General features: G+C 36.4%; 1 protein-coding gene across 1 annotated transcript in view; it reads left to right on the top strand.

The window, feature by feature from the left end:
- LOC124551041 (formin-like protein 20) overlaps nucleotides 1-13502 on the top strand; it is a 99985-nt gene that overhangs the window by 68942 nt on the left and 17541 nt on the right. Inside the window, exon 6 of the mRNA XM_047125903.1 lies at nucleotides 2253-2384. Coding sequence (XP_046981859.1) covers nucleotides 2253-2384 — 132 coding nt within the window. The remainder of the gene's footprint in view (nucleotides 1-2252; nucleotides 2385-13502) is intronic.

Raw genomic sequence — 13502 nt, 5'->3', positions numbered from 1 at the left:
TTTTAAACTTGTTTTGACACACATTGATTACCTCTGTGGCATCAGAATATACATTTGTGCATGAATAAAAAAGTAATGAGCATATGAACAAAATAATATTACAATATTTACAGAATACATATGTATATGTATTTACTTTAATGATGACAAATTAAATGTGTATCATGTAATTTTACGGTTCTGCTGCGCGGTCTGAGGCATGTTGCCACAGTTCACGTGGCTCGCCCCATTGTTGGCTCGAGTCCTCCCTTGGGCGTGTGTGTGTGTGTGTGTGTGTGTGTGTGTGTGTGTGTGTGTGTGTGTGTGTTGTCCTTAGCTTAAGCTAGTTTAAGTTAGATTAAGTAGTGTGTAAGCCCAGGGAGCAATGACCTCAGCAGTTTGGTCCCGTAGGAACTTACCACAACCATTCCGTTTTGTGGTTCCATACACATTATAGCTAAGATTTCATGTGTGCCTCTGTTCAAGACCGAAATAAACATTACGTAGTAATGAAAAAGACATTAAAGTAATAAATCTGCTGAAAAGGAGAGACCACGATCTGTAGGCAAACCTCTGTATTGTTGACTGTTCTTGAATACAACCATACACATTGTTAGATGCCCAATTGGAGTGAATGGAATGAGAATATACAAATACTCATCTTGCATGCCAAGACTGCTTGACAGTACATCACAGATGTATAACAGTTAAAGTATTATGAAGATGATCAATGTAGATTGAAACTGGTGGTAATAAAAGACCATTCATACAATTGCTCATTCAAAATGATGTCTTTACTGTGACACTTGTCCATGTAGTGTATGAAAGAAAGAAATATTACCAAAAACTGTAGATGCTTGTCACTGACACTGCTTGTATGGCAACAGTGCTCTTGATTCATGCAGCATGAAGCAAACTTATTTATTAATGGAGTTATGACTGACAATTCTCTACATTATTTATAGGTTTTTCTCGATTGGGGTGTCGAGCAAGGATGTTACAATCTGGGAAGAATCCAGAGCAGGTGGATCTGGATGATTTCCTTTCTTGCTCTTACAGTCACAACTTTGCTTCATAGCATTTGTAATGAATTAAGCTTCAGTAGCGAAAAAAAGGTACAGAATGTTCAGAGGTTTTTGTGGATAATTAAATAATAAGGGAGAGGTGATTGTGCAGAGAAGATGGTAGACATTTCTTAATGTTTGTATGGTTGTTTTGTTATTGGGAATGGTAGCTACTAACTTTCCTTGCTTACTTCCTTTTAAATTTCCTAACAGTAAACTTTCTTAGATAAATAATTACACATGACTAAAATTTCTAAAATGAGGGGTTACTTGCAAGAACTATATCAAATTTGTTTAGCTCTTACTGATAAAGTTTTGAGGTGCATATTTGTCAGCATACATAAACTTATTATTCTGAAGTTTCTACCTCTCCATAAAAATGATTAACATTTGTTATGTGGAATACACTGATGGTTACATTTCTAATTCTAAGACATATATTTAAGAATATTTGTGAAGGACTGTCTTCAGTCTTCATTGTTTCATGAATGAGAGTACCATAGTTTATAAATTTAACTTGTCATGAAGAATATTTTGTTGAGTTATTATTTTTTCTGCTTTTTATATAGGATGTAATAACACTTAATTCCTCAATTAAGAAACTAAATATCCAGTATTTCATATGTTGGAAACTTTTATCTCTCAAATAAGTTGAAGATAATACACGATCCTGAATCACTTTACTTCAAGTGCTTATTTCACTATGGGTACTGCATCTGAACATGATATCTCTTTTTGGAATCAGTGTTGCTTATTTTGTAACTCTTGCTGTTTTAGGAACTAGAGTGACATGCTTTTTTTCATTGGGAGTGTTATGTAGTAAATTGATGTCCATGTAGTTTCCTCATTTTTGTTTTGTGACCTTTTATAGAACTGTTATGATAGTTTTTGCACGCAATGTCTTACAAATAATTTGTGGTGTGAATTATGCCAGAGATCATGTGTCATTATTCACATGTAATAAAAGTGATGTTTTATAATCAATTCCACATTATTGTATTCTCAGTTTTCAAAATGTTTCGTATTTAAAAAAATGTTTTCCAGATTCAATAGACTCAATGTTTCAGCCTTAATGATACGATTTGGAATAACTTTGTAGACTCACTGTTTCCAGTGAATTAATTCTGCCTTTAGTAATTTTACACACAACATTGCTATGTTGGAGTTGATTGGAAGCACACAATGAAGCAGTTGTTTTTTATATTTCAGTTTGGGTCCCCATTTCAAGCGAAGCAACATTATTCATCGAGAAAGCATGTTCTGAAAGTTCAGAAGCTGACAAAAAGGACACCGGACTGTGGCGAACCAGATGCCAAGCGGCCACGCCCAGAACGGAGACAGGTCTGTGCGCCTACATACACTGCTTGACACTGGTAGGGAACAGCTGATACTTGCTAGGGAACAACTTGCAATTGCTATGGAACATGCGACCAATGATAGTAAAAGGAAAACTACATCGAAGCCTGTGCATGAATGCCTTGTATGCATTTGGCAATTCATGCGGTGTGGTATTTAATGAAGGTTGTAGTGGATCCAATTAGGGCAATATTCCATCTGATAAAACACCAAGCCTGCAAGACATCCTTTGAGAGCTTGCAATCATGGACTATCAGTTGGATGGCTCGAAGCTGGTCAGATATCACTATTGTAGCCAAAGTAATTGGTATGCCTAAAAGTGTCATCTCGTGATTAGAAAAGGCCACTGAAGGTGGAAATGCTATGTGAGAGCAAACTGGTGATCATAGATGGATCACTATACTGCAAGAGAACCGATATATGCAACCCTAGTGACACCAAGGGACAGACATCTCATTGGGTTGTATTCTGGGAAACCTGTTAAATGCACCCCATTTCAACCACAGCATTGTCAAGAGATAGTTCATTAGTGTAGGAAGCATGTTGGGTGGGTTCAGCAACAGTGGTCCAGAGTGATGTTCACCAATGACTGCCACTTTACCATGGCAAATGATTATGATCACGTCTGTTCAGGGGTGCAGTAGGTCCTGACAGTGCCCGCCCACACGGGATTAGTGAGGTGCCGGAAACACTAGAAAGTGAAGATATGGAATTTACGGAATAACCTGTTTACTGCTTGGACCTGAACACTATAGATCATGCCTGGGATGCTATTGGCAGACATGTTCCTCAGTGACCACCCCCTCCCCAAACTGTACAAGAACTGAAAATTGCTTTGAGAGAGGAGTGGGACAATACCCCCCAACGACTCTTCAACAGTTTGGTAACTAGCATGAATATCAGATGCAAAATGCGAATCACTGCTCAAGGAGGGCATATTCCTAACTGAGAGTCCCTTTATATTGAGTCGTATCTGGATCAAACAGGAACATTATGCATGACTATTATCACATTTTCTCATGTGGTGAAATCTATATAAATGTATCACTCCATCTCAATTACTTGTGCACCGTGTTTCATGTCCTTCATCAGTGTCTGTGATTATTCCTGCCCAACAAAGTCTCTGTTTCTTGGCAGTTGTCAACCAGTGTACTAGTAGAACCGATTTGGCAATGCACGTACTCCAATTACTAATAATAAGAGTGAATTTAGGATGAAATTAGCTGCAGTTTACAACCACAGTATTAGAAGTAACAATAATTTCCCTACAGACTACACATACTGTAGTTTGGTGCAAAAATTTAATAGATTTTTACCAGTGGACATCAGGCAAAAAATTGAAAATCCTCAGATTTTCAAAAATGAAGTAGAACAGTGCCTCACCAGTAATTTTCATAAAATTTATCAAAATAATGGACTTAAAGTCACAGAGAATTTACATCCCTAACATTTATTCGCATTACATAGCTTTTTCACTTCGTCAGTATACTGACAGCTGTTACTGTTCTTTGTATGTGACATAAGTGTTTCCTTTGAAGGATTGGATAAAAACAGCTCCTGAGCAGCGTAGGTATTTTTATGTCATAATATACAAGTTTGTTGTTGCTTCGGTTTATAGGTGGGTTTGAGACAGCTCTCCACAATAGCCTTTTCATCTCCATGTAACTGCTGCAACCTACATCCATTCGAACCTGCTTTCTTTATTTGTACCTTGGTGTCCCTCTGCAATTTTTACTCCTCCTACAGTCTCCCATTACCAAATCACCAATTCTTTGTTGCATCATGTGTCTTGTCAACCTGTCCTGTCTTTGTCAGATTTAGCCAAAAATGTCTTTCTTCCCCCTGTTTAAATCTGTACATCTTCAATACCTAATGGATCTGCCCATCTAATTTTTAGCATTTCTTTTTGTCCACATTACGCTACCATACAAGGGTACACAATTCCAGAAAATGGTTCCAAACACGTAAAATATATATTAGCCAGCGGAAAAATGCTCCTATCAGAGCACAGAAATGTGAATATGTTCCTGTTTATTTAAAAGTCTCTGACTGAAAAGTGGGGTACTTGCTGTGTCATTCTACCTTCCACAGCATCTTTAAAAAAGTTTCCAAAACTTTTGGCATTATCATCTATGATAGATATTTTACTTCACAATCTCTACTGGAAATTCTAGCAAGAAAAGGCATTGCAGGTTCAGGAACAATTATGAAATCTTGAGCACCACTGGAAGTACATCTCACAGCAGATAAAATTTTAAGCAGGATGCACAGGGGATCTCTGATGAGTCTGTAAGGCAAGACAATGTATTGTGTGTGATAAAGTGTTATGACTAGAAATCCATTTTGCTTGCATACCCAAAACTTGGACACTTTGTGAGAAAGTTTTGTCATGGCTGGCTCTCCCAAGAATCTCGATATTTCTGACCAAATGCCATCTACTCCAGGGATCGTGTTTTGACAGGCACTTTCAGTGCTCTGTCAAATTCTTCACACCATATTCGATCTCTTATTTCGTCGTCACCTTTTTACTCTTCTGTTACACTAATATTGTCCACAAGTTGTTTCCTTTCCATAAAACCTAATATACATAACTGGTATCGGGCCACACGGAACTTGAATGTCTGCTGGAACAAATGGATCTTGATGGCTGATAGAGGACACTGTCACCGTGGCACTGCACATGTCTAGTGAGTGTGCCACCATCCCGCAACGTGAATACACCAGCCAGTAGTGTCCCTTGCGGCTGGCATAAATACTGCCGCTTCTCGACCACTCTGTCAGTCGTGTACTTCATCTGACGGCATTCATTAATATCTCCACTATACTACTGACTGCTCGCTGGTGACTTCACTTGATATTGGTTTTCCACTCTGGTCTCGATTTGGATTGTGGCTCATTCTTGATCTGTCAACAGCATTGTTTCAAAAGTTTGTCGCACTTTATTGTATCCTAGATTGCTATTGACTTGCTCTTATTGTGTTGGGTCCACCGTTCATGTGCCCCGTTGCTCAACTCTGGCGTGGGTTTGAGTCCCAACCCCAGACGGTCTTCCCGCCTTGCGTGGTCATTGTTTCTCACACTTTCTATGTCGTGTGCACTGGTATCCAGCAACTTGCGGGTACAGCACCTTTCAGATTTTTTTATATTTTCTGCTTTCATCAATTAAATTAAGTATTTCCTGAGTTATCCAAGGATTCTTACAAGGCCTTGTTTTTACCTATTTCAACCTGTGCTGTCTCCACAGTTTCATGTCTCTTAAGTTACCCATTCATCTTTTGTTGCATTCCACTCCCCAGTTTCAGTCAGTCATTGCCTAAAGCTCCCTCCAAAATGCTCAACAATCTTTGGTTCTTTCAACTTGTCCATGTCCTGTCTCCTTAATTTCCTATGTTTCTGCAATCTTTCAGTTGACAACCAGTAAATTATAGTCAGACCACATCTGCCCTTGGATTTTGTTTGCAGTTTAAAGTCTGGTTTCAAAATCTGTCTTACTATTACGCAGTTGATCCAAAACATTCCAGTCTCTCCCGGTTTCTTTTCTGTACTCAACCTTCATAGATGGTTCTCAGATAAAGAGCAATGATTCTACCATGTAGCTTCCTCTTTCATTCCTTGTCCCTGTAGATCTCCTCCTATTACTGAACTCCAGTTACCCATCACAATTAAATTTTCGTGTCTCTGAACTGTCTGAGTAATTTCCTTTATTTCATCTTCCAGCTTTCAAACTCTTCATCATCTGCCAAGTAGACTACGTGGGTTACTGTGGTGGGTGTTCGCTTCATTTTACCCACATCTGCAGTTTATCATTTATTATTAGACTCACTATTATTAGACCCACTCCCACATTACCTCTATTTGATCCTGTACTACTCACCTGACTAAAAGTCTTGTTCTTCTTGCCACCACACTTTGCTAATTGCCACTATATCTGACTTCCCCATTTAAATTATCTAACGCACATACTTACAGGACCCCAGTTTTGTTTTTCCTCGTGACAGTATCCTCATAAGTAGTCCCCTTCCAGGGATCCAAATGAATGACTATTTTACCTCCAGAATATTTGATCTGAGTGTGTGGATGCCATCACTATTAAGCCATGCTTTAGAACTGCATGCCTTCGGGGAGGGAGACGTGTAGTTTCCCCTGCTTTCAGCCATTTGCATCAAGCACATCAAGGCCATATTAGGTAATTTTGCAAGGCCAGATCAGTCAATTGTCCAGTCTGTTACCCCTGCAGCTACTGTGAAGGCTTATAGGAACCACGAGTTAGTCTGGCCCCTCCACAGATACCCTTCTGTTGTGGATGTATCTACAGTATGGCTTTTGTATCATTGAAGCACATAAGCCACCCCCACCTTGCCAGGGTTCACATTTTATGGGGAGCCTATAAAGTAATTTAGAAGTAATTCTCATTATAACCAGTTTTAGTAGATTAGCACTAGTCATACTTGTTTGTGGTTTAGCCAGGAAAATTTGCTTCCACCTATTAATGTATAACTTCACTTAGTCCACATGTCAGAAGGAAGACTCAGTTGATGGTGGAATTTTCAGATCAGAGTTTGTGTGAATGAATTAATGATTGAATGAAAATAATGAAGTAGCAGGAGCAGAGCAGAGCTATTTTGCCAACGTATTAATAATGAAATTCTCAGAACTGTGTTAGATCATTACAAACGACATATTAACTGTTGTACTGCCAAGATTTTTTTGTTTCACTGAGTTCCATTGTAATTTATACTGGATGTATTTGCAGTATTTTAATGATCTAACATAATAATATACATTACAACTGTTTAATGCAACAGTCATCATTGTATTTTCATAAATGTTACATTCAAGAATAAAAAAAATTCCCCAGTATTCAGTGTGATAAACAATGAATAAATTTTAATGCAGTATGTTGTAAATATAAAACTGAAGAAAACATTATTGGATACAACAGAGTTACAGGGAGAAAGTCATATATTTCGAAAATAGGTGCTCTGAAAACAAGAGATATGTATCTCCATTGTGCATATTTTGAAAATAGTAACTTTGAAAACAAGGGAGATACATATTTCCAGTGTGTACATGGGGTCACATTGACCCCAGTGGTACTCAGTGCAAAAATGATGTATAAATTTTAATGTGTTGTAAATATGAAAATGAACAAATCATCTTTGGATACAGTGGACTCAGAGTGAGAAAATAATACATTTTGAAAATAATATTTTTGAAAACAAGGATATGTGCATTTGCAGTGTGCTTGTGGGGCCCAGTGGTACGAGGAGGATTAAAGTGGTGGACATTAGGTTTGAATAGATAGATATTGCTGGACTTAAAAAGAGTTCTTCCTTGACATACAGGGATGAGTAGGCTTGCTTATATTTATTCCAAAATGAATTGATTGTATATTTTATCAAGATCTTTAACTTATTTTTGTTTTGTTGTGTAAATGTAAGTTGTTACCTGCACAGTATGAAAGTCATTAGTAATAAAATGTAAAGGAAATGTAACATTTATAATTTAAGCTTAAGAAAAATATATCAAAAATATGTTACACTAAACACAACACTACAGATCATTAACTCTTTCCCAAAATAGTCTCTCATGCACCTCTGATAAACAGTTTTTATGCAGTATGCAGAGAGAAAAATATGGTTCACAAGTTTGACACATTTTTTATTTTTCTGCAACCACTGTACTCACAACGAACACTTTTTTTTTTTTTGTGACTGGAAGATTGTTTTTCCTCCTCTTTGGTGGTGTACAATCGTCATTACTTCTCTTCCATTTTCATTTATCATTGTCTCTGTTATATGTGTCAAGGAAAGTATCATGATATTTTTCTACGAATTCCTTTGCCAAAGTTATCTTGCAAGCCATGAACTGCAGAATATTCTTTTCAGGCTCATTTAGTTTAATCATGTTCACCATATATTGCACAAAGATGTTTGCAATTACTAATCAAGAGAATGAAAAATATTTCTTACAGTCCACCTTTTTGTTTGAGCGTTGTCCCTGTAATAGCTGATCATGTTGTCGGCAAGGTTTATGCCTTCCATGTTGAAATTGTATTGAGACACAAGTAATTTCTTGTCACCTGAATCTAAATTAAATTATTTATTTTATTTTTAATTGTTCATTCTCAGGCTGTACACTTAGTTTTGTAGATGCAAGCAGAATGGACTTCAGGTCGTACCATTTTATCACACACAGTACATTGTCTTGCCATACAAACTGAAGAGCCCCCTGGGCATTTTGCTTAAAATTTTATCTGCTGTGAGGTGTGTTTCTGGTGGTGCTCAAAATTTCATAATTGTTTCTGAACATGCAATGCCCTTTCCTTCTAGGGTTTCCAGTAGACAGTAAAATAAAATACTTATCAAAGAAGATAAGTGACTGTTTCAAATTGCCTAAGTGCTGCGGACACTCGAACACCCAGATTATTGTCATCTGTAGAACAAGGAAATGTTCTTTTCCCAGGTACACCTACAAATCCATAACAAATCCTACAGGAGAAGCCAAAACAAATTTCTTTAATCCCTAATGATTGGGCTTGCCTTGAGCAAACTGCTTAACAGTGCAGACGCCTGTAAACAAAATAATCTGTTTTCCAATGGCCAAAGTGGTTTCTTGTGGTAGTTTTATACATCCTTCTTTCACTCTGTCCATTAAGGATCTAAATTTCCAAAGTTTGTTTTCCTCTTCTTCTGAGGTGCTGTGGTCATTGACTACTTTTTCATTACTTTAGATAGCAAAATATCTATTTTGTATAAACTGGTTGGCTATAGCTGCCACCTATGCTGCTTTTTTCAAGTACGTTGTTATTCTTGAGTATTAAAGAACAATACATTAGTTTGATGACTCTTAAAAACACATACATTTCATTCAGTCAATTGCAGTGACTTGCCAGTAATTTCAGCTTAGCTCATGTTAGTAAATTAAGTCTTTTCCTTCCATCATCAGCAATAAAATATTACGAAAAATAGTCCCATTCTACCCACATGTCCCATACATGGAATGTATCCTTTCACTGCAGAAGGGATACTGGTGCCAGCAAACGTGAAATCAATTAAAAACCTATTATAGCAAAAGCTGCCATTAATGCCCAATAAACAAATCTATTTCTGCAATTTTGTCAAAGACATGATTGGAGACCGTGACTGTTACATGAAATAAATAGTTGATGATTACAGCAACCAGCCACAAAATGATTTTAGGTTGCTTTACTGAAAAACTCCCGTTACTGGTTTTAAATTTTTACAACTCATCATCAGAAGGGTTTTTTTTTTTTTTTTTTTCTCCACCAAAACAAACTATACATTGGTTTCTTGTGAGCTGCTCTAGGGTGAACAGTTATTCAGTCACAAATGTGTAATCAAAATGATTGCAGTGCAGATTTGTAATTGAATGCAACTGAGATGCAGTGCCCACCTGGCACATTTGTTTTTGCAGTTTTCTTTAAGTGAAATGCATTCTCAAGGATGTTTGTATTTTCACAGTCAGAAACAATGGACTGCATTGTTAACCACTTTTGTTCAGTCACAAAATGAGTTTTCAATGTGCACAACATGTTTTGATTTACAACATATGAAACCAAATACATGGTTTACAAAGTACACGAGTGTCAAAGATGCTGCAATCCAATGATACCAAGATAGGCATATTTTTTAGGAAATGAATCATAAGTTACTGTTATGTTACATCGAAAAAGTGTTTTACATTAAATTGAGTGCATTAAATGCAGACAGAAATGATAAATACATTCTTTTTTTTTTATTACAGCACTACAGTCTTATTTTTTATAACATAAGAGATACAGATGTGGTCAAGAAGCATGTGAAATCCTTATGTTATATTTGAACATTGATGATTATAATACATTAAAATTTATTAGTATTTAGTGCCATAAATAATATTGACTATTGTAGGAACATACAATATGATTAGTTACTTGATCTGCAGGTAAGTGTTTATATTGGAGCATTGAAAGTACTTTCTGGAAGTTTTTCAGGAAATTAGTGTTGGCCAATTCAGTCTGCTCATTTAGGATAGTATCAGAGAAAGTGTTTTTGTGTGTGTATTTCTATTTTCTCTAACATATTTCTGTTAAATGCAATATTTTCGTGTTACTTTCAGTGTTTAGTTACTGTATGGTTTTCTTCTGCAATGTGGGTTGCATTTATTGATTTGTCATATTACATAAAAAGGATATATAGAGAAAACACAATTTTTCCATAGCAACAACATTACCGAAATAAAGTCTGACCCCACAAGGAAATTACAAACCAAACTTTGTACGCTTCTAAGTAACAGTAACTTTTTACCGAACGCATATGAAATGTGTAGCTGTATAACAATGAATCCTCAGCACTAGAAGTATGTGCGCAGCCAAAGATACATAAAGAAAGCTGTCCTATTCTCCCTTTAGTTAACTAAAGTAGCAGACCTGCATATTTTATAAGCCGTAAGCTGGAAGACCTCATTGCCAAATATTGTACTTTGAAAATAGCACTACCATACACAACACCCATGTGCTCATAGCCTCTGTTGAAGACATCTGCGCCGGCCGAAGTGGCCGTGCGGTTAAAGGCGCTGCAGTCTGGAACCGCAAGACCGCTACGGTCGCAGGTTCGAATCCTGCCTCGGGCATGGATGTTTGTGATGTCCTTAGGTTAGTTAGGTTTAACTAGTTCTAAGTTCTAGGGGACTAATGACCTCAGCAGTTGAGTCCCATAGTGCTCAGAGCCATTTGAACCATTTGAAGACATCTGCATCCCACCCACAGCTAAATTCGCATCACTTGACATAGTCAATCTGTACACAAACATTCCTGTTAAAGAGACTGTTAACAATATAAGAAAAAAATCTGCTTAGGTATAAGAAAATTAGTACTGCAGAGACCTATGAATTCATAGAAATACTCACACTCATCCTGAAGCACAGTTTTCGTAGCTTCAACAACAAGTTTTACTAACAACATGATGGCTTGACAGTGGGAAGCAGCTTAGTTGGTATAATAGCTGACATTTACATCAACCACAAAGAACAGAAATATTAAACTTCCTGGCAGATTAAAATGGTGTGCCGGACCGAGACTCAAACTCGGGACCTTTGCCTTTCACGGGCAAGTGCTCTACCACTGGCCTGTGAAAGGCAAAGGTCCTGAGTTCAAGTCTCGGTCCAGCACCCAGTTTTAATCTGCCAGGAAGTTTCATATCAGCGCACACTCCGCTGCAAAGTGAAAATCTCATTCTGGAAACAGAAATATTTCTCAGCTAATCGATAAATCGCAAAGAAAGTATTATAGTGCAAAAGATAAGTTGATGATACAATCCTGTTTTTTGATAGCACAAACAGTGAAATTTATGCACTGGCAACAGACCTCAGTAAAAGGCATAAAAATATTAAGTTCACTGTTGAGCATGAAGCAAATAAGAGCAAAAATTTTCTTGATCTTAAAATCTGTAGCATTAACTATAAACATCAGTTTATCATTTACAAGAAACCCACCACCACAGATGTCAACATCGACAACTCCTTATGTCATCCCAGCCAACAAAAAATGTCATATTTCAAGGCCATGGTACACTGAATGTAAAAGGTACCTTTGAATCACACAGATTAAATCACTTTAATTGAAACAGTTGTGTATAGTAATGGCTATAATCGTATCATAATAGAAAAACTCCACAACAAAATAAAAACAAACGCCATAGCACCACAGAACAGCAGTTTACACAGTATTCAATCCAAAAGACATCAGCTTCCTGCAGAAGTCAAACATAAATATACAGTTATCCCATACATAGGCCCAATATCGTAACAAATTGCAAACTTATCTAAAAAGAAAAATACTAATATCAGCTTCTCTACTAATAGTAAACTACAACAGAAAATGACATAAATTTTTCCAAGGACTCCCTACAATAAATTAGAATATGAGCTCCAACATGTTTCATGCCCAAAATTCTACATTAGTCAAAGAGGCAGAATGACACTTTGATGCATTAAGGCTTGGGAACTTGAACAAATTTACAGTTGCAGCTCACATTGCAGAAGAAAACCATTCAGTAAAAAAACACTGAAAGCAACAAGAAAATATTATATTTAACAGAAAAAGGAGTCATTACGGATAAGTTGGAGGGAAATAGAAATAAATACACGCAAAAACACTTCCCCTGATAATGTCATTAATGAGCAGAATGAATTGGCTAACACTCCTTTCCTGAAAAACTTCCAGAAAGTGCTTTCTGTACTCCAATATAAATAATATTTGTACACCTATTTGGAGATCAAGTACCTGATCTTATAATATTGCATGTTCCTACAATAGTCAGTATTCTTTATGGCACTAAATACTAATAAATTTTAATGTATTATCATCATCAATGTTCAAATAGTACATACAGTTTTCATTCACTTCTTGCCCACATTTGTATCTCTATCATTATATAAAATATGATATAATTCACAAAATCCCACATATTTATCATTTCTGTTTGGATTTAATGCGCTAGATTTAAAGTAAAGTACTTTTTCAACCTAACATAAAAGTAATTTAGGCTGCCTTTCCCCAAAAATAATGGAGTATCTTGGTATCATTGCATTGCAGCATCTTTGACACTCCTCTACTTTGTAAACTGTGTATTTTGTTTGATATGTTGCAAATCAAAACATGTTGTGCACATTGAAAATTCATTTTGTGACCAAACGAAAGTGGTTTAAAAAGCACTGCAACATTTGTGACTGTAAAAAAACATTCTTGAGAGTGTATTTCAATTCAAGAAAACTGCAAAAATAAATGCGCCAGATGGAAATTTCATACAAGTTGTATTCCGGCACAAATCTGTAGTGCAACTATTTTGGTTACACGTTTGTAATTGTGAATTATTGTTTCTCCTAGGGAAACTCACAGGAAACCCATGTATAATTTGTTTTGATAAAAACACTAAAGAAAAAAAACTATACATGAAAGAAAAAAACTATCTGATAATGAATTTTGAAAAATATGAAATTGGTAATGGTATTTTTTGAATAAAGTAACCTAGAAACAATTTGTGGCTGGTCACTGTATACCATCAACAATTTCTTTAAATCTCATTCTACTTAAAATGAAGG

This window comes from Schistocerca americana, chromosome 9 (genome assembly GCF_021461395.2).
Source record: "Schistocerca americana isolate TAMUIC-IGC-003095 chromosome 9, iqSchAmer2.1, whole genome shotgun sequence".
NCBI lineage: Eukaryota > Metazoa > Arthropoda > Insecta > Orthoptera > Acrididae > Schistocerca > Schistocerca americana.
Note: the sequence above shows the minus strand (reverse complement) of the source record. Positions and strands in the feature narration are given on the sequence as shown.